Here is a 21612-nt window from a genome sequence, read left to right on the forward strand (position 1 = left end):
TGTTAGAGAATGCAGTTCGAGCATTTAGGTAAGTATACATGCGATGAAGAGAGAGAGAGAGAATTTCTTGAACAGAATACGTGTCGAGGTCGTCGGCATACTCTGTACCTCTGCAGCGACGTGTTTATGTATATACGACGGCTACATTTTGGAAAAGTTTTAGTGCTCGTTACAACTTTTTCAAGTACATTTCGAAGGTATCCATCGTCCAGTGTTTGTATATGCGGAGCATAATCGATCATAGTCTATTGCGCGCCATTTGACACAGGCACCTCACGACATTCCGTCTTGCGTATTGCCTTAGCAAAAAGTTCACATTTTTATCCCCTAAAATTAATATCTATAAAACGGCATTTAAATATAACATCCGAAAGCGTCTGGCGCAGCATAAAATGTAGAAATTTTCGCATGACACACAGGTATAGCAGCTCTCTTTGGCCAAATCTGCGCAAATCGAGGCTACCGCGAGCGAGAGAGAGAAGTAAACGGGCTCAGAATCCACCTTGGGCTCTCTGATGCGCCTGACGTCTCTCTCCGAGTCTCCGCGGCAGAACAGGCGCTTGCGCGCAGTTGTCGTGTATCTCGTGCTCGGAAAACTAGAGCCTAGAGGAGGTGTACAACTGCGACACTCGGCTTCCGAAACTAAACAGATCGAGAAAGAGGTGGTGGACACACAGTGCGCGCGAATGAGAGGATAGCGTGATCGTCTTCCGGCCGCAGCGGGTACGTCCCCAAGGTGAGTGATCTTGGCTATTTATAGACCTGGAGGGAGCCCCCCGCACGTGCACGGAAAAGTGAGGTTAGGTTTACGATTTTTCTCCTACGGTTTGGATCTTTCGTACACAGGTGTGCAGGGAAGAAATCGGTGACGATAATTTTTCTTTCTAAATTGAAAGGATATTGCAGGATTCGCGAAGTTGATGTGTTTTTTCGCACGGAGCGAGTTGTTGGCATTCGAGTCTAGCCAGAGTAGGTACCTGCGCAGTTTTGTTTTTTTTATGAATGACATCTGCAGCCGCGGGCACGCGAGCTTCGCATAATCGAAGGCGATGAATTTTATATCCCGCGATCTCGCGTCTCAAGGTTTTTATGCTGTACCGAGTGTGTCTTTAGACTTTGGTATTTTTTGGCCTTTACAGTGTATGTTGGGGGATATTACCGAGTATCACGCAATCCACGGGCTGATTTAGCCCATTTTTCGTGGAAAATCTCGATGCAGTCGATCTCCGAGTGTAAAGTGAAACGAGGCTTTATCGTTGTATTTGGTGAATTTACGTGCTGCTCTGCCATGTTTAAACGGCGTTGGTATAATTTCACGTGACTGCCAAGACAGCAGGCTTTGGAAATAATGCATTATAATGCACGGCTTCGATGCCTATGCATAAGCTCCAATTTATTTCGTGTATGTACAACAAAGACGGAATTTTCTCATGATTTTAAACGGGCTATTTTTGAACAGCGACAAAGATACAGCATTCTGTCTTTCTTATTGTTAACTAATAATTTGTAATTTCATCGTTTGGCTCAATTCAGAGTAAGTGTTGTGATCTAGCTCTAAAATGATTTGAAGTGCGTTAGAAATAGTTTTTCTCAAACTTTCAAAGTTCTTCCTAGGCGTCACGTCAATCAATTGTCTAAAAATAAGTTCACCAACGCAGAGTTTTCGATGCCACTGCTAAAGATGTATGTACCAAACAATCGCGACAGATTTTACCGAATGATTGCTATCGATTGTTAAGAAATCCTTGAAAATTGAAATCTCTCGGAGTTAAAAAAAAAAGTTCGTTTGACCCTGATTACCCTCGTCGCTGCTAATAACGACGTTCGCCGACATTGTCGTTTTGCAATACAACGAGACTCTGTCCAATTAACATTTTTTCCTACGGACATGCACACTTGGCTGCGGCGAAAGTCTGCTTTTACATTAACATTATTACCTTACACTTGTAAACATCGAGCCACATGTCTTAATCAATTCTCGTTATTTCTTGCATTGATTTTCGTAAAGTATAATATACTCCACGAACAGCGCCATTGAAAATAGCACGAATTCGATTTTCCAAACACATCAACAAGACTATATAATTACGTAACTCGTCGGCAAAAAGGACGCAGCGAATGCTAAGCATTTCGGATAAAAAGAAAGAGCCATTAAAAGCCGAATAAGAACTATAGGCGCGCGCGTTTGCGGCGGTATTGAATATATCGAATTAAAAATTCCCCGCCGATGCGCAAATGCCCGCGCAGCGCCGAGACTGCGTAGCCCCCTTTTTTATTCGCGATTCTCCAAGCGACACACGTAACGGACACGAGGTGAAATCGCGTCGATCGAGGCTTTCCGAGGAAGCCTCGATCGACGATCTGTAACGTAATGGCTTATGACTATCGGGAGCCGCAGGAAGTCGAGCGAGACTATTTTGCGATCTGCTCTGCTCGGGAGTTTGTAAACAGAGGCAGAGTTGGCCAGTTGAGGGCTTCTACTTGTTGGAATGTATGCATGTTGATTTCGAAGAGGTTCGCTCTGTTTCGTGTGATTGACCGTGCGTCACAAGAAAAGAAAGTTTTGTAACTGCGCAAAGGGGACATTCAATCGAAAAAACTATAACGAAACCAGAACAAAAAAAATTTCCCACGAAAGTCTCGAAATCGAACGGAAATCCAAAGTTCATCGTCTGCATGCATAACGAACTCGCCATCTGTCATCATAGTAATCTACGCCGCATCCAAGAGCAGCGGTGCCGCCGCTGTTTCGTCGCTATTCTCACCGGAAAATTGGAAAATTCGCGCAGCTTATTTTGTCGGGGCTTTCGCGCGCAACCTTACGCGAGCATATTCAAATTCAATTAACGCGGCGAGTTTAACGAGTCGGAGCGCGCCCACAAAGAAAGTTGCCCGCGGGGAGAAGGTGTACAGCGGCGGAAGTGCATCGGTCGTCGGCACTTTCCTTCCAACGCGATTGGAATACCTTTGTATGCTCGAGAATTTTTAACGCGAGACACCCTTGACGCACGCGCGGCTCTTCGTTTGTTTTTTTCAGTTCCGTAATTGAAAAAGTAGCCGAGCCCGGCGACGTAGCTTTGTCACACACCCACACACACACACACACACACACACACACACACACAGCAGTCATTGCGCGTTGAGGAGAAAGAGAGACGGCGATGCAGACGCGCGCGCGCGCAACGCGGTCGTGTTCCGTTGGCCCATTATCTCGGTACTAAAAGAGCACCGTTTAATTTTAAACAACGCTAAGGTATCGCGCGATCTTCTATTTCTCGCTCCTTCTTCGCCCCGACGCGTCCCTCCTCATCGCCGGCAGATTGTTGTCCTTTTCATGCAGTAATTTTAAATGTAGCCATTGAGAAGAAAATTGCTGCTCCCGACAGAGCAAACTTGCGCATCGAAAACTTCCCGATCAATCCTGCCAACTCGCGCAGTGCAATAATTAGCCACCGCCACCCACGCAATCGGCGTCCTCGGAGCATCGCTTCTGGCGCACGAGTGGCTCGAGTCGTCGAGCGATGCACCTACTCGTGTCGTGGAAGACGAGATGAAAACGGCCGATAACGAGACATATAGCTCGCGCGAATATAACGTCCTTCTCTGCACGCGGCGACTGCAACAGCCGGCGAATTAATCTCATTGAGAGCCATTAACGTTACGTGCTGGACCTTATTGTGCGTCAATCTGCCGAGGCTTGTTCATTAAGGCTCTCTCTCTCTCTCTCTCTCTCTCTCTCTCTCTCTCTCTCTCTCTCTCGCACGAACGCGACGATAATTCCATCGGACGATGTGCTACTGGCCCATGGAAGATGATGCCTTTCTTGAGCTTTCGTTGCAGTACTTTCTTGTTCATAGCGTCGATGATACATTCATACATTCGTATATAAAGTGTTTCATCATTTTAACTCGTCGTTACAATATAAGCTTATGCATAAGTGGTTCGTTGACCATCGTGTCAGCAAACTTTTTTGCAGAATATAGATAAATAAATATTTTTATACCATCCGTCCTGGATAAACTCACGTTTCGAACTGGAGCTTGAAAGCAATATCAATAATGCACACGCACGCTCCCGATGACAATCGCACGGTACCTTTAATTGCGTCCGAAGGCTGTGCGGATGCAAGTGCAATAATCAGGCTTTTGCTAATTTATATATTTCTCGATGTATCTGCTCTGACTAATGACCTATTGTTTTTCGATGCATCACTGCATGTGAGCCTCTTGTCGTATCTACAAATTTCCGTCGACTATGCGCGCGCGGATGTTTTTTATAGACTGTGCCGCCGAAACGCGCTGAATATTTTACCGATTTTTTATACTTTAAACATTCCGGAACTCTGTGATCAAATTCAGTTTTCCGTATCCATATTTATGTGCCCGTGGTGGCGGAGTGTGAATTACGCAGCATTATGCCGTCATGAAAATTTTATAAACCTCGGACAGGCCCTCTCGACTAACGAAATCATAATATGCTTTGCATGCGCGCGAACATGTCGTAATCGTACTTGTGCGCGAATATCATTTAAAAAAAAAAACAGGGAAATGCGGCCTTACACCGCGTAATTAGAACCATCAGTCTGTTTTTTAAAGCTCCAGTGGGTACTTGTGAAAAAAGATCGGGGAATTTTTCAAAAAAAAAAAAAAAAAAAAAACCTTCGACGAACTTCTGACGTCTCCAGCAAACAGATCAATCAACCCAGACGCCGCCGCGTGTATGGCAGTGGCCGATCGAGCGTTTGCAGGTATACGCATCAGGCGATCCACGTGTGTGCCGAGCATCTCTTCTTTCTCCCCGTGAACTGCGCAGGCGCAGAGGCGCGCGATTTTCAACTATACTTGTGGCCGAGACGTCGGACGCGCGCCAGTCACGATCCGCGCTGCAGCCGCGGCACACAGACACAGCTGTTTGCGCTTTACGCTTCCGGCTGTGTGCTGCAATGCGCTATACTTAATACGCGCGCACCGGTGAAAAAGTGTACATAGAAAGAGAAAGAGAGCCAGGAATGATACTGACGTTCCTGTAGCTCGGACTTTTTCTCCTCTCCGACGGCGGCGAGAGTGAAGTGTGTTTGACGCGAGTTTGTTTTCGAGGTGATTTTCCACGTGCGATCGGAGCTTCCTTTGTTATTTGCCAGGATCGAAGTGAAAGTCAGGTCTCGTATGCGTATAGGCACAATTGCGCTCGGGTTCACTTTAAAAAAGAGAGAACGATTATTATAAGTACTTTCGTCCGTGATTTCGTAGATACGCAGGCGTTCCTCACTGTTGACTGATCTAGATTCTCTCGGCCAGGTATAAAAGACGCTGCCGGTATTATTTTTTTCCGCTCGCGCCACAACGTTCACGCGGTTTATACACTGCATTAGAAAAAGAGAAAACGTTCCTCGACTTTCGATAGCGTCGGCAGCGTGCCAGACTCTTAGACAATTTTTATCCGACGACTCGCACCATGAAGGCGCTAAAAATTGATCCGGACTCGACGCGTCGCCTCGTCTATTGTCCAGGCTTGGCCGTTGTACAATGTTGTTCAATGTTAAGAGCACAATCGAGAAGCTCGCGCATTAAGCAGCCATGATGAGCATTAGATGAATTGAATAAGTTCGCTCGCCGCGGCGGTGCAGGCTGAACTCGACGACATCGTTATGTAAACGTAATACTTAATCGCGCGTCACCTGCTTACACTCTGCCAATGGACCTGCGCGCAATCAATTATTCAGACTGATTTTCTTCGATACACGAATCGACAGTGAAACCTCCGATCGCGCGCGCTGTAACGAATTTGTCAAACGACGAATCGAGGAGTAATCGCTTTGGACAGCTCGGCGTGCGATAACGCGACCTTTTTTTATTGCACCCGACGAAACTATTGCAGAAAGGAATGATAACCCGGCGTGTTCTTTGTTCGCGAAAGCAGCCCGATAAATTAGAGAAAATAAGCGCTATTAATCGCGCAGTCTTTTCTTCAACGCACGGGAAGCACGCTCGAATCGGGGGCCTCCGCTGCGTATGCGCTCTCGGGAAATGCACTAAACCGTGAAATCGTACAGTCCCCCCTGACGCGCTATAGCGATCGTCTTTGTCTATCTACCAGCATGAAGCGATCCACCTACGTTTCATGGTTTTCACCGACAAAAGAGAGAGAAAGAGAGGCTCGCGTAAATGAATGAGTAACGATCGCGTGCGGGTATCAATCAGATCGTTATCGTTCGACGGAGATCGGGCGCATCGACGGATTCTATTCGAGAAATTGAGGAATCGAGTCAGTGCCGAGCTCGGGGTCGATCGAGTTATTCCGGAGGTGTTGCTGCGAGTGTTAACAATCTTCCAAAATTCATTTCTTCATTTATGCGCTTCGAGTTCATCGGGGAAACTCGCACCGAGTCTGTTCCAGTTTCCTTTGCGCGGCTTTCTCGTATAAAGTCTCGGTTGCATACACCTTTTAATAACGCCAGCGAATTCTGAAACATTTTGTAAATGTGGATTAGAGAGCTGACGGCATTGCCGCCTAAAGTAACCTCCTTATCGCAGGCTATCAGTCTTCAAAATGAGTAGGAAATTGCGCCAATTAAAAAGTATACATATACATTTAAAAAAAGCCTCCAGATAATGTCAAGGATAACTTAATTTTAAAAACGTTATAATCTCGTAACATACGAATAAAATGAATTAGCCGACTCGCTTTACTTTCAATTGCCAAAGGCTTCAACTGTTTGCTCGAGCAACATACGTGTACCCAGCTCCGAACAGACATATTAATGATGCATTACACCGTGGCCTTGAGCGCACTGACTCAAAATATCCCCCTCGTCCAGCGTGTTGACGCGAAGCCTCCGAAAACTCTTAGATGTGCTATAAATATCACAAAGAACTTTTTACGAACAATCAAACTTCCGATTGCATACACAACTAGCCTCGGAAAACTTTGCTACCTTCGATGCGCAACGAAATTTCCAAAATAAAAGGAATCGTTGGTCGATCAAAAATAGCAGCGCACGTGCGCGCGCAGACTGAAATGAGCCGCAGCAGGAAAGGAAAAATTGCGCGTTACTTTTGCAAAGGTGCAATTCGATTCCCCGGGACGGGACAGGTAAGCACTATTGCATCGTGACCGCGTGTCAGTGAACCGCGAAACCGAAGGATACATCCGTCGCCGCGTGCGATTATTGTAGACATCGGGCTATTCTCTCGTTTCCCACTGGCCGATTTTAAAAATGCGCTGACTTTGCATTATAGATCCTTTTCCTCCTTGTCGGGCCAAGCATCAATTTGCCCTATTACAGTATAATTATCAGGTTCAAAAGTCGACGCGCCCCATTTTTAGATCGTCTCTCTTCGGTATTTAATAGGATCAACAGTTAAAATGTTACTAGAGCATGACGTCTCGATGATCCTCAATTAGCCGCTCGATACGATTCTACAATAGTTAAGACTTAAGAATCCCATTCCTTTCTGTACAACGAAAATTTAAAAAAAGGTTACTCCTCGATTCAAAACGACCAAAGCAAGCAGTACGTGCGTTGCCTTATCGCTTCATCGCTCCGTGCATGACCCGTATAGAAAGCAAAAAAAAGTTAAGTTCCGCGAGTTTTCCGCTCGATATGAAACTACGCCAGATCGCGTAGTAACAAAAATGAGCGAAAATTCCTATTGGCGCTGAGAATGTAAACAATGCATATCTCGTCATGCACGGGGTGGACGTATAGAACGTATGCTCTCAAGTGCTGTATTAACCGACTCGTTCGCGCAGATCATCTCCCTCTCGCTACTATCGCTGGCTCTCGCGACACAAAAGAAGCAACTCGCGAGGGTTCGATCTCAGTGCTTTGCGCGGCATCGATGAGTTGGCGCGATTACGAAGGAGATCGATCGGCGATGGGACAACCGATCCGGTCGATCGAGAGCGCTAGTAGTGCCATTTCGGACGCTTCGAGCTTCTTCGTCTGAGGAACGGAAAGTGCAAGGAAGGAAGGAAGGAAGGAACGTTGCGGACGGAAGGGGATAACGATCGAGCGAAAGGATGGAGGGACTCGTCGAGCTCTTCCTCTTCTGCGGAGTGATATATTACTTTTTTAGTCGTAGGTTCGTTGGCATTTCATTTTTTTATACTGCGTGGAATATTACATCACACCAAGTGGAATGATGAAAATTTCAAAGTAGACGGTATCATACAGTCACGCTGTGAAAACGTGATCGAATTCTACGAGCATCGTGAAATTTGACTGGGAACCACGTGATCTCAAAGTGTTGAAAGGAACATGAGTTTTTTTGTTTTTTTTTTAATGAATAGCTCAAATCGATCTAATTTTTTAAGAAAATTTCCCAATCCATCGTTCCCTATCTTTTGTAACGGGTAAAAACAAGGTTATTATATTATTTATATAAACGCGTACAGCGCGAAGGTTATCAATCGTGATTCGGATAAGATCAGCTGGAGTCGCAAAGTAATTGAGAAAAAGTCTTTCTTTGTTATCTCGGCATCTTTGCAATCATGTGTATGCATCAGTTATTAATCGATGCATCGAAATTATTCTCGATACAGTTGCCTTCGCTCGTTGACGAATGTCAAAGTTGATAGAGATAAGCAGAGGCGTATCTATTCCATTGTTGACACCTGACCTACAAAGCAATCCAGTCTTCTATATAGCTACGTTGAAATTGGCAGTATCAATTTGGAAGGCTCATTTGAATCGCAAATGTCAGCAAGAAGAAAATCTAATAACTCGAAATTCAAAACGAGCCGATAAACTGTCGCGGTGCGGCCTCACGCGAATACGCGTATACACCAGTTTAGATTATTAACTGTAATTTCCCAACGATTTTCTCGCCGACGCGCAAGAGGCTTTTCATTGATAACGCGCGCAGCACGCGATACAGAAAATAAACGTTTGCGAAATATCCGACGATAAGAGGCGACTTTTATTATTGTGTAACTAACTCTGCATAAATCCTCCTTCTCTCCTCCTCTATCTTTGCTATCATACTGCTGCAGTTTTTCAGCCCATCCCGCGAGTGCGTGCCCGAGAGAGAGATACTCTTGAGTTCGCTCGATAAATCGATCACGCGAGGATCGCGACCCTGAAATGATCGAAAGGGGCCTCTCGAAGGTTGTGCCACGCGCGCGCGCGTAAGTATATAATGAAGAACGAAAAATTTTTCGACGCCCCGATGCGTGAGCGTGCGTGTACACGGTAGCGCAGAACCGCACCTGAGGCCGACTGCTTTTTTCGCGTCGCGAAATCTCCGATTCTCGAAATCCTTATAGGCTGCCGCCATACGCGTTCTTAGAAGGAGTAATTGCGAAATCAGACGAATCGACGGTTTTGCTCGGTTTGCTTGTTTATCCCAGGAATGAACGTTGAACGAACTTGCTTGGATGGCAATGTGAATGTGGAAAACGCAGCGTAATAAAAATGTGGGAAGCTTTATTTACGAGAGACATGTTAAACGCGTGTGTTTTTTCAATCCGCGCATACATTTACTTCTGCTTTTTTCGCGTTGCTTTACACTGTGTACATGCATCATATATCGAGATTACGTAACATTTCTCTACTGCTCGCGCTGACGAAATAATAAAATCGAGCGAACTTTCATAATCAGACCACGACGCATCCAACAATTTTTCCAGACGGTCCTCAAAAACGTGCAGCAAGAGCAACGAGGTGTTGGGCAAAGGTGCACGAAGCAATAACTGAATGAATAAAAGCATCGCGAAATACGTCGGCTCACGCCACATCGCGACCGCCTTATAATGTAATTCTATACATTTCTCATGCACGGCGCGTGTCTACTTTGCCTAGAAGTGCGTAGAAATTAAAATGCTCTTGATTGCCAACCGGTTCTACGTCTCGATGTGACTGTAATGGCCGGTACTCGACTGTCACGCGATATACCAGGCCAGACAGTCGGAAGCCGCGAGCTATATAGAGGGTGAGGGAAAAATCGACAGTGTGGTCTCTGAAGAGGGAAAATAATTTTTTTTTTTTTCAAGAGAGGGGATCATTGCCTACTTTGTTTTATTTCACGCCAATTACGGTCGATTGTAAACAAACATTTGCGTTGAAATACGAGCGAAACCGACTGTTTCTCTGTTTTCGCAACGCAACAGCGGAAAATCCTTGTGTAAAAAGGACAGTTGTGTGATTCGCGATATTCGCCATAGGCGCATCTGAGCGACGTATTACGCATTCCATGAACACCTTTCGAGTCCTTCAATCTAGCAATAAACGCCGTGCATACACATAGGCTCCTCGTAAATTGAGCTCGTGTTTCGAAACGAGCCTCCATTGTAGTATCAATTCAGATATGTAATTTTGTGCAAAATTTTCTGGCACGCAAAAGTTTCTGGGAACAGCTGAATCCCTCAATAAAGTTCCATTGTTTCTGAAAGAACATTGACCTTTGGCACTGCGGGCGAGCGGAGTGTAGTGTTGTGTTTACACCGATAAGCAGCGTCGCTTTTGTGTCAAAGCTGAAGTGATCTCTGGGTGTCAGGCGATTCGCGATTACTGGTCAGGAAATAAACGAACTAAGCGATGATAACAATTAATCACGTGATAGACGAGATTTTCACTCTGTCAGCGAAAGATTGATGCAATACTCCGGCATGGATAATTATTCCGTTCAGCGGAACGGACGATTAATTCAAACGTCAATGCTGCAGTCATTGGAATTTTGTCGAATTCGAAAAATGGTTAACAATTCTTCGGATCGATACGGTGAAGCACGTGGGCATAGCAAAATATCTAAATTTAGATCTACTTTAACCGCTTCGACACAGACGGCTATAATAATTACGTCACGTCAATTGTAATGAATTCATCTGTTTAGTACAGAAATTGAATTCTAATTTATTCAAGTTTGATCAACGGCACTTTTCGATTGAAATATACTGCATTCAAATAATAGACGTATATGGTGACTTATTTCGCCAGGTATTCTATCATGCGGCTATTTCATAAGACGTCAATTTTTCAAAGTCCAGTCTTGACTCTCTGAAACAAGTCAAAATTAAAAACAATCTCTCAGAAAAATCACACCAGCATCTTCCTCTCTCTCTTTCATCCTTTCTCCCACCGCTGAATGAAAATCTGGCCTAGTATGCGCTCTACTACGCCAATGACCGCGTCTAACGAACGGTAACTCTTGGCAGCCTTCTCACAGAGTCTTCGATCGCGTGTACGGTGTAATTCGTCAATTTTGATCGTCTTGCCCTGAGGCTTTGTTAGACGCGATGATTTTATGTAATTCTCCTGTCGGCTTCTGCTGCTGGTGCTTTTCCATGCGACTTTAGAGGCTGCTGAGTTTGCGAGACACACGTGCTCCATGCGTGCAAGGTTTGAGCAATTGCGAAGGAATAGGGAACAGACAGGATTTTTAAAACCTTTTTTAAAAATAAAGTTAAGGATAAATCTTACACAAAAGTACAAGAGTCACGATTTTTACTGCAATATTTGTTAAGTAATATTGTTTTGAAAATTCGGTTTCCTAATGATACGTTTAAACGATTGAGAGCTCACGTGATCAATATGGCGGCGCGAAGGATGAAAATATATATGGATGTATAAACGCATGTAAATTTTAATACATAAAAAATAACCTTATTGTTTTCTCCAAAATCATAATAGAGATGAGAGATAATGCTTCAATATCAAAATAGATTCATGATTACTGAATTTATGTACTCAAATGCCCGTACGTTAGGTTAGGTCTTTATCCTTTGAGCCGCCATATTGGAGAGCTGCCGTTTTAAAAATTATTCAAACAAGAATTTTTAATTAATCATATTAGGGCCTAGAGGTATTAAATCAGCAAAAAATTGATGCATAATGTATTCTTATGCTATTTTTTACTGTATATAAGTATTTATGTGTATATAGCAGAACCATGTCTGTTCCCTATTGTTGGAAACACAAGTACGAATTGTTTGTTTAATTTCTAAATCCAGCATGTGTACGGTTCTAAATTTTCGACATCGACGGTTATTTAATCTGTTATGCCTTTTTTAGCGCTGCTCTGTTTCAGTGTGCGCTGTTCTTTGTTGATAAACATCGCGCGCACACTTTACTGTTTTGCGTTCCTGGCACTTTTTACGGAAGTCGCTTCTCACCTGTTAAATGCGTTGCAATTTCAACTACAACCAGACTGACGCAAACGATTGTTGTTTTACGCTACGCAATCATTCAACTGTTTTGCATGCTCGGTTATGGTTATTTTTAAATTTCCAGTGCTAAATTGTGGGAAGTCGAGCCGATTTTCCCGATATTAATGAACTGCCTTATCAAGTTCTGTCATCTTTCAATTTTACGGCTTACGAACTCTTTTGTTCATTGTATAAGCCATCGTCGTATTACTTTCCCTTTCACTCGGTCTTATTATTTCGTTCTGTAACATAACTCTCTACAGCGTCGGATTCAAACTGAAATCGTTCTCCATTTCTACGAAGTAAACTATTCCTCAATCCGTGAAACGTGTCGAACTTATGGCTGTCGATCGGAGCCAATCAATAACGTTTGCTAATTAAAACATCGTCTCTTTGTTGCAGAGCCACCGATATGGTGGATGTGATACAGAATCGCATTCAGGAAGTGTACACGAGCTGGGAGTCGAACACGGACCCCGACAGAATACCGGACGATCTACACGTCCCGAGACTTTCTACAAATGGTAAGGACCGATCGATCACTGCTCGCTGCGTCCTAAAAACGGCCAAGACTAACGAAATCCGATTTTTCCAGAACTACGACGGGCTGGTCTGTCGGTCCAGAAGCGGGCGGTCAAGAACAAGGAGCAGGCTCGGATCATCCGCAACAATTCTCTCTTTCGGATCAAGGAGTCCGAAATCTCAATCGCAGACCCAACCAAGTCTTCATCGTTCACCTACTACTGTTGCAGCAGTTGCACACCCGCGTCGAGGGTAAGGTCAACCTCGGTGTTATCACCTTGCTCGTTGCAAAGAAAGAAAATTTTAATGAATGCACCGCAGCGCATGATTCAGATTATTCGTATCGCAGTCTCGCGAACTTTGTAACGATGTGTCGAAAGCAACAAATTTTTTGCCTTACATAAATCTCGTTACAGACTCGACAGGTTGTCAAAGGGATGATCGTACGACGATCGTTATTTTCATTACACGCTAACGATATCGGACCGCATGTAAAGTCTGCAGCGCCGAATCAATCGCTACTCATTTTCGAATTTCGCCCACGACAGCCGCGAAAAAAGTATCGCTCTCTAATATAATCGAATTATTTCAAGCTCGTTCTGTACCACTGCCAAAGCGCAATATCGTCCCGCGGACGATCACCCGGTCCCAGGTGCAGGTGTACTCTATCTTATCAACCGCCGGTCACCTCCACCTCCTCTAATTCCTCCGCCTTCTGAGCTATGATGCGCTTCCTCATCTCTCGCGCTAAAAATACGAAAAGCCGTTATGATATACCTAGAGCTTTGGCGGCCACCACCTCCGCCGCAGTTCTCCTAAAAATCTCGAAGCGCTCGGTGCATATGATCTTTGGAAATTGGCAAAAATCGGCAGAATCACGCGATTCCTCGCGAATTCAATGTGTGTCGCGCAGTTGCAATGAGCTTTGCTACTGATAACGACGCGATTTCGCGGCCGGTTATGTAACGAATGTGCTTCGCGACAGATGACGGTATCGCCTCGACGAAAAGTGTGTTGGTGGACTTGATTCGACGTATGCTTATATGCTAATAGGTGGTCAGGAAATTTAGTGTAGAAATGAGTTTTTTTAGAAGGCGTGCGAATTCGGGCTATATTTATACGGCGCCGTCAGCGCTTTGCTTGGGCTTTCTTTAGATTGCGACAGTCCGCTCGAGTATTTCGGTGTTGTTGTACAGTGATCGCTTCGTGTGATAATCATTGTTAATTTGTTTTTTCTGCATTCGTTTCTGAAATATTTTCAGCATTTTTCGAGTTATTCAATAATTCTGTGCACGAATACCGATTGTCGCATATTAAACACTTTTGTGTCGGGCGATATAAGATTACTGCAAAGCGTAGATATTTTTTTAATTTACTAAACACTTCTCGTCAAGTTCGAACTCCTTCTTACAAACGATGCCGATCTCAAAGATACGATTGATCCAAAGATACTTCGCAAATATCTTCATCTTCGAATAAAAGCGATGAATGTCTTGCGCTGATTATATACTCGCAATAAACGATTCAAAATGTACGACGAATCGCCGGGGTTCTTTAAACGATGGCTGCGAGTTGTGGTTGTCCAGGGCTACTTAGAGACCGCAAACGTGAGTGTTTACGATTGTGACGTAAGCCTCGTCAAACTTACTGATTCGCGTTGACATGGAGCATTAGAGGCTGTCATTTAACATTTTGCAAATGCGTCTAAGCAAAAAGTTAATACAATGTTCGCTTCGTGTTTTCAGGATTCTCTTGTAAATGTAGCTGCAAAACAGCACCAGTCAAACATAACGAATCTTCTCGTCGTCAACTCAAAGCCGAATATTTTGTCAAAAATATTCTCACACACGTCCCATGTGTTTAGCTTTATGAAGTATGACTATCCAAGAGTCACGGAAACTGTGAGTAAAAGCAAATTATTCCATTTAATTATCTCGTGAAATAATAACAATTTAAACGAAGCAATCTAAAAACCTCTCGTATTTTCCAAGGTCCTTGACGACGAAAGACTAAAGGATGCAATACGTCAGACAGCACGAGACACCTCCCGAGCGGATGGTATTCCCGAGGATGAGGCTCTCAAGAAGACCGAGGCTCGTGCCAGAACGATCTTGGAGCGTATGCAGAGCTCGCTAAGCGACGCCGTGCTGAGGTTCGCCGCTTGGACTCTGTACAAACTCCTCCCCTTATTCATCCAGTCGGCCGCCGTCCAGAGCCGCCACATCGAGATGCTTCGCAAAGCCAATGAGACCAACTTACCTCTCATCTTCATGCCTCTGCACCGAAGTCATCTCGATTATATTATGATCAGCTTTCTCACGGTGACGAATAACATCAGGAGTCCACTCGTAGCAGCCGGTGATAATCTCAGGATTCCGTTCTTTGGGTAAGATGGTGTGATTGATTCTATTGTGAGAGTTTTTACATTGATCTCGTTGTTTGTTGCTCTCGGAAGCGTTGGCCAGTCTAACATGACTCCTTGGCGACGTATTTTAATGAGAATGCAAGAGGGGATACAAACGTGAGTGGTGATTAAGAATAGCTTCACAGTAGAGTAAAACTCTGACAATTTTCGTTTTCATCCCTTGATTATTCAGCATGAACTCTTTCGTACATAAAATTTAAGCTTCTTGATTATTCTTATGATTACAGATTTTTATGCATACGATTCTTTGGTTTATCGTTCTGTTCGGTAGATTTGATAGATTTTCTTTTTTAATTTTTAGTTGCTCTACTTCAAGTAGAACATCAGTTACAGACAAAACCACCAGTATTCATAAGGCACTTGTATTGTACTGCTTGTGTATAAAAGCTTCCTAATAAAATAAAAATTTGAATCTACAAAAAATCGCTGGCTTGATGTGCACCAAGCGACAGTGTAACCTGCGTATCGATATACAATACTTTTACATCATCCATAACTATGTTTCACAGCGGGCTGATGAGCGGTCTGGGTGCCTTCTTCATAAAACGCCGTCTGGACCCAGTCGCTGGTCGTCGCGACATGCTGTACCGAGCCACTTTACATACCTACATCATGGAGTGTCTTCGCGCTGGTCACAACCTCGAGTTCTTCGTCGAGGGAGGCAGGACGCGCACCGGCAAGCCCTGCATGCCTAAGGGTGGCATCCTCAGCGTCGTCATCGACGCTTACATGGATGGTACAATCGAAGATGCGCTCCTCGTGCCAGTCTCTATGAACTACGAGAGGCTCGTCGACGGAAACTTCGTTAGAGAGCAGCTTGGACAGCCCAAGAAGATGGAAACCTTTGGGTCTACTATAAGGGCGATATGGGCTACTCTTATGGGCAATTACGGCATTGTGAAGGTTGATCTTTGTCAGCCGTTTTCCTTGAAGGTAGGATGCTTCATTTTGTTTACAATAGTCATTGAGTCCTCCTGAAATGAAAGTAGATTTCAAAAGGATACAAATATTTGATTGATAAAGAATTTAAAGAATATTGCTTAACAAAAAATCAATTTAAGAAAGCTAATGCATAGATTTACCTCGATATTGAGTGATTCGTGTTACTTTGCTAGCAAACAAAAAAAAAAAAAATTGGCAGCGGTGGGATTCGAACCCACGCCTCCGAAGAGACTGGTGCCTTAAACCAGCGCCTTAGACCGCTCGGCCACGCTACCACGTGACTGAGACGATCTAACTCGCGTGCCGGGAGTCTCAAAATTATTTCTTTGGCCTATATTTTTGATAATGCATATTGAATTTATTTTAAACAGTTAGTTATATTTTGAATGAATATTTTATTTGCAGGAAATGCTAAAGTTTTTCCAAGCTCAACAAAACAAACTAGCTATTCCTAGTCCTGCAGAGAGGCCATTAAAAGTTACCATGTCAACGTCTTCGCTATATGGAACAGATGTTGTTGTGGAGGAACATCGACAATTGGTCGATAAAATTGCTCGTCACGTTGTTTACGGTTTGTAGTCAAAGATTATTTCGTTATTATCGATAATATTGAAAATTGATGAAAATCGTTTATCTTTAGACTGCTCAAAATCAACACCGATAATGTCAACCAATGTCGTCGCATTCTTACTACTTAACAAATTCAGAGAAGGTTGTACTTTAGATAAGCTAGTTGAGGCTTTTGATGCCCTGAGGCAAGAGCTGGAATGGGCCAAAAGAGATGTCGCTTTCTGCGGCGAGACCATTGACATCATCAATCATGCGGTAAGCAATAGATTTTAAGCATTCTTTTTTCCATTTATATATAAGAGCAAATAGATTGAAACCAAGTACGTATTTCAGATGGAAATTCTGGGACCCGGTCTGGTGAAACAGCAACGGCAGGAAATAACGGACGCCGTCGACGGTCATCCCATCAAGTCGCAGCTGGTTACTGCGATCCGACCAGTAGCCATTCTTCCAAACGTTATCGAGCTTGCTTACTATAGTAATACGATGCTGCTGCACTACGTGATGGACAGTGTGGTCGTTACAGCCCTTTACGCTGCCCTAAAAACTCAAATTAACGACCCTCAGGCTATAGCTGCCAATGACATCACCGTCGCCCAGAGTGTGCTTGTCGAGAACGCGCTCGCCGTCTGTGATATACTCAAATACGAATTCATATTCTGCAAGCCTTGCCAGGACCTGGAGGAAATCGTCATAAGAACGATAGAGAATCTCATGACCACGGGCATCTTTTACAAGAAAGAGGTGGGTTGTTTGGTACTTTAACCGAGAAAATTTTATTCTGATTTCTTTGGCGTTTTACATGAGCTATGATCTTCGTTTTGTAGGAAGGACTTCTGGAAGAAGAAATTTGGAGTAAGAAGTATGCGAAACACTTTGATGACAGTTCCGACGAGGAGTACATAGCAGAGAGTCAGATAAAAAAAACAGAGTTCAAAGTTAGTTAATACGTTACTTCATATTTTGTCCAGAATTCTCGTTCTGTTGCGAGTTTCGGTATAGCTAAAATGCATTTTCTGTACTTTATAGCTTAGCTTAGAGTTAGAGCACTCTAAACGAATGGAATTCCTTCACACGCTACTGAGACCTCTTATAGACACATACACGTTCAGTGCTTTCAGTTTGAAGAAATTGGTTGGCCGATCTCTCTCAGAAAGGGATTTAGTACAAGAAATACTAGGTGAAATTAAAACAAACATAGACCAGGGAATAATCAATTATGGTAAGCATTGCGATTTCAACAACACGAATTGAATGATAAAGATATTATTTAATTGTTGTTACTTTGTAGGGGAAAGTTTATGCGTTGATCCAATAAAAAATTCGCTGAAACTCTTCGAGAAGAAGAATATTTTAGAATGCCATCCACAAGAACACGTCAAGATTTACTACTTGAAAGATGAATATGACGACGATGCAGCTGCAAACACAGTTTACGAAACGATAGCAGCTTACAAATGGACAAGGAACACCGACTAGAGACGTTACGAATCGTTTTTTTTTGTTGGTTCCTCGAATCCGTTGAAAAAATGCGATATATTAAGTGACTTTTTTCTATGTCGTAAGCAATACGTCGGCGGAATGTGTATAGATGACTAGGTTAAGTCCAAAGCGAAAATGTATTATTAGTGTCGAATAGCACACCAATGATGGATAAGACTATTTTCTTTCAAAGTGGTTATTGAAATAAGAAAGAGAGAAAAATTTATCATAGCTTCTATTTTTATGTGAATAGTTGATTACCGTCGAGTCGTGCATGGCTGAGTCGCGCGGTCGCTGTTAAATACAATTTTGTTATGGATTTAGAATTAAAATTTTAATAAAATATATTTTGCAAAACAAATGTAAATAAGCAAAGAGTAAAAAGTACCGATAGAACAAGTGGACTAATGATTCGCGGTCATAATTATCGGATAACAATTTCTTATGGTCATACATTTTTTATCATCAATGAAAAGCGAATTTATTTTTGACGAGAGCTCGGATTCAAGGTTCCTTTTCGTCCGCAACAAAGATTCGAGTAGATCTTGGCCCTGTTGCAATTCATTGAAGATTCCTTTATTGGTTTTCAAATATTTTAAGTTTTTTTCAACGTTAAATATCTCATTTTTTATCTGTGTTTGTAAAAAAAGAAAAATCACAATAAAAAATTTGATTTAGAAGTTTTGTTTCTAAAAAAACAGTGTAGTTTATTTGTACGATGTATACCTTTTTCAGACCATATTCGATTTCATCTATCGCCTGTTTCACATGAGTGCGTTTTTCTGAAAATGCGTCATTGGTCTCATTCCATGTTTTTAAAACATCTTGGGTCATCTCATTTACGATTGCATCAATTTGTTTCCTCAAGTGTTTTGAACTAGTTATAGCTAGATCTGATTTTTTTGCAAGACATTGAAATTCTTCCATCCATGACTTTGACTCCGCGATCCTGGAAAAGTTTTGAGTTTATATACATCAATGCACTTTTAATCCACTGCTGCGCCTTTACCTTTTTATTTCCTTGTCTGATCTATCGACGAGCGCAATCCATTGCACATTCCTCAAAAAGTTTTCCAATTCGCTTTGGATCTTTCTTCCCTGTATCAACTTGAGAATAAATTTGTGTTAATATTGTATGCTTTATAAGATTTATATTTTAAAAAATAATATGTTTACTTGAATTTCGCACTGCTCTAAATATTTGTCTAAATCTTTCTGTTTCTGACGGAAAGTTTCAACCTCCTTCAATAGCATTTGCTCCACTTTATCATTGACAAGCTCACTTTCTTAAAGAACATTTTTTCAAATTTTAACATATAGCACTACTATATAGTGTACTGCTTTATAGCAGAAATAAATTGACCAAGAAACCAACTATTTCTAGATTCTCGATGGAAAAGACATTCTTGGGCTATCTGCAATGGAGCTTCGATGCCCTGAATGCAAGCTTGCAGTTTACGTCGGCAATCTTGCCATTCCTCATTTTCTCCAATGACTTTTTCTTGTACAGACGATAATTCATCAACCTTTGATACTAACCAATTCAAAGTTGCAACTTTAGTATTTTTCGTGCCTTCATCGTCAATCTTACAAGCTTTCAATTTTTCCTTCTCTTCACTAAATAAGTAGAGAAATCAATGAGAACGTCATTGGAATATAACGCAATACTTTTGATCCATCGTAAAATTATCATAGATTGATATCATAGCTAGTTTTATTGTACCGAACTAAATTATCCAAATTTTCCCTTATCGCCTGGGAAATCGAGAGATTCGCTGAAACCTCCTCCATGAGACTATTGTGATTTTCCAGCCATTTGCTGGATTCATATCTTGTGCTGAGAGCGGCACGTGCCGCGTGAATCGGACTACGATTAAATCCCTCGACGAGATTGGGAAATCTCAAAGGAGCCGTGCACATGCCATTTGGAATGTAGCAAGGCAGCATACGTTGACTGGTTACGGGGAGTGAAGGACTAAAGAAATTTCAATTGGTTACTTAACTGGTTATTATATTTAATTATTTTGTAAGGCACGGAATAAAATCATACACTGGAAAAGCATCAGTAGTTTCATATCCTGTAGTAGGTTTCCACGGATGATTTTTAGGCGTGAACAAAGCCATTCTGTTTCTGAAAATTTCTCGATCAGGAGAAAAGCACACAGTTAGAAGGGTTATTAGGTTAAAGGTTATACAACTGTCACACTTTTCAAGATATAGGTACCAATAATGATATCTATATGTAGATCGAAGCTGCTTATGCATATATTTAACATTTTGTACAGCTTTGCAAGTTCATTATTATATAAAATTACGATTAATTTCACTAGTAAATAATGCGCATAGAAAACAAATACTTAATACACAATGTAATTTTCTTAAAAATTAATGCTGATCGCACCGTATCACAGTTTTTTGGTTGTCCAACAGGCATTTCATTATTTTCGTAGCCGTACTAAACTGATCAGGTCCATCTAAAGAACAGAAAAAATTTCATTGCGAATTTTTTCACAGATATTGTAAATTACACTCGACTCACCAGTTTGTCGACACTTTTCAAGCGACTTTATTATAAAAGCCAAACCAAAGCCCCTTTGGTCAGTCCTTTTGTACAAGTTTTTTACAATTTTAAAAATATCAAAGTTCAAGTTGATTTTTCCTTGCTCGTTCATCTATAAAAATCACGCTCGATAATTTTTAGATAAACAGTTTAATCTACAACTAAAAATGTCTTATACTCACAATGCTAGATTTTTGCAGCAGACAAAGTGCATACACGTTCATTTCAATATCTTTCACTTCGACGTTGTTTTCATCGCCGTTCAGCAAAACTAACAGAAAAAGTGCATTTTTTTATGCTTGCGGAGAGTACGCGCGAGTCATGTCTTCGAAAAGTTCAAGCCGATAAGAATTCATCTACTTACTCGCACTGCTGCTGGATGTTTTCATGCACTCTTTATCTAGCAAATTTACAGCTACGGTTATCCGGGTCACATTTGCGCAAGTCTTGAGTTTCGTCGGAGGCTCTACAGTCGCTGATGTCTCACCCTGTTAGCAAAAGTAGTATGAGCTCTATAGTTAATAAGATTATGCAGAATTTTCGTATCTAGGATTTTCAACACAAGGCACTGATGTAATAGATTCAAACGATATTCTCGGTCACTGAACTGCATTATCAGACAATGACAATGTAGAACACAGTGATGCAGGTATTGCGCGAGGAATTGAATTTCCTTATAGTTATATACACCGTGTACCATTTAAAAATCACGTACCCAAACGTTCGAGGTTAAACAGAAGACAATGAAGCAAAGTATTTTCTTCATATCGCAAAATGCTCCAGTCACAATGGTCGGCAACTTACAACTGGGAAACGAGTACATTAATTTATTCGCGCGTGATTGAATACAAAAGTTCGATGATTAAGTTATCGAGGAAACCGCGATTAATGAAATGTATTTTAAGAACCCAGCTGCCATTCGGTATTGCTGAAATATTCTGAATAGACCTCCCGAACACAATAATTT

General features: G+C 42.3%; 3 protein-coding genes and 1 non-coding gene across 16 annotated transcripts; 1 reads left to right on the forward strand and 3 right to left on the reverse strand.

Annotated features, from left to right (window-relative positions):
- The first annotated feature begins 526 nt into the window (after positions 1–526).
- Positions 527–18765, forward strand: LOC100116829 (glycerol-3-phosphate acyltransferase 1, mitochondrial). 13 transcript variants are annotated; one of them, XM_031930405.2, is made up of 14 exons: positions 4869–5096; positions 7753–8084; positions 12547–12668; positions 12740–12918; positions 14412–14567; positions 14658–15052; positions 15122–15187; positions 15601–16024; positions 16439–16604; positions 16674–16858; positions 16937–17347; positions 17431–17541; positions 17633–17825; positions 17895–18765. In XM_031930405.2, the coding sequence occupies exons 2-14, from the start codon at positions 8023–8025 to the stop codon at positions 18080–18082; spliced, it is 2658 nt and encodes an 885-aa protein (XP_031786265.1). In that variant the 5' UTR covers positions 4869–5096; positions 7753–8022; the 3' UTR covers positions 18083–18765. The 13 variants fall into 13 exon arrangements, with proteins under 13 accessions (XP_032454736.1, XP_031786268.1, XP_032454734.1 ...); XM_032598842.1 differs by having other exon boundaries at positions 4874–5153; XM_032598840.1 differs by having other exon boundaries at positions 4874–5096; positions 7709–8084.
- TRNAL-AAG lies at positions 16227–16308 on the reverse strand. Its single transcript has one exon. It is a non-coding gene; the product is annotated as a tRNA-Leu (tRNA).
- Positions 18108–20368, reverse strand: LOC100116769 (tektin-3). Its single transcript, XM_016989760.2, has 7 exons — positions 20136–20368; positions 19809–20060; positions 19461–19702; positions 19262–19371; positions 19095–19192; positions 18812–19034; positions 18108–18717 (listed from the first exon to the last, which is right to left on the reverse strand). Exons 1-7 carry the CDS (start codon positions 20348–20350, stop codon positions 18490–18492), a joined length of 1368 nt encoding a protein of 455 aa, XP_016845249.1. The 5' UTR covers positions 20351–20368; the 3' UTR covers positions 18108–18489.
- LOC107982173 lies at positions 20080–21587 on the reverse strand. The gene is made up of 5 exons (XM_016989761.2): positions 21361–21587; positions 21010–21133; positions 20828–20916; positions 20625–20757; positions 20080–20559 (listed from the first exon to the last, which is right to left on the reverse strand). Exons 1-5 carry the CDS (start codon positions 21466–21468, stop codon positions 20471–20473), a joined length of 543 nt encoding a protein of 180 aa, XP_016845250.1. The 5' UTR covers positions 21469–21587; the 3' UTR covers positions 20080–20470.
- Positions 21588–21612: the final 25 nt, after the last annotated feature.

This window comes from Nasonia vitripennis, chromosome 4 (genome assembly GCF_009193385.2).
Source record: "Nasonia vitripennis strain AsymCx chromosome 4, Nvit_psr_1.1, whole genome shotgun sequence".
In the NCBI taxonomy this organism is placed as follows: Eukaryota; Metazoa; Arthropoda; class Insecta; order Hymenoptera; family Pteromalidae; genus Nasonia; species Nasonia vitripennis.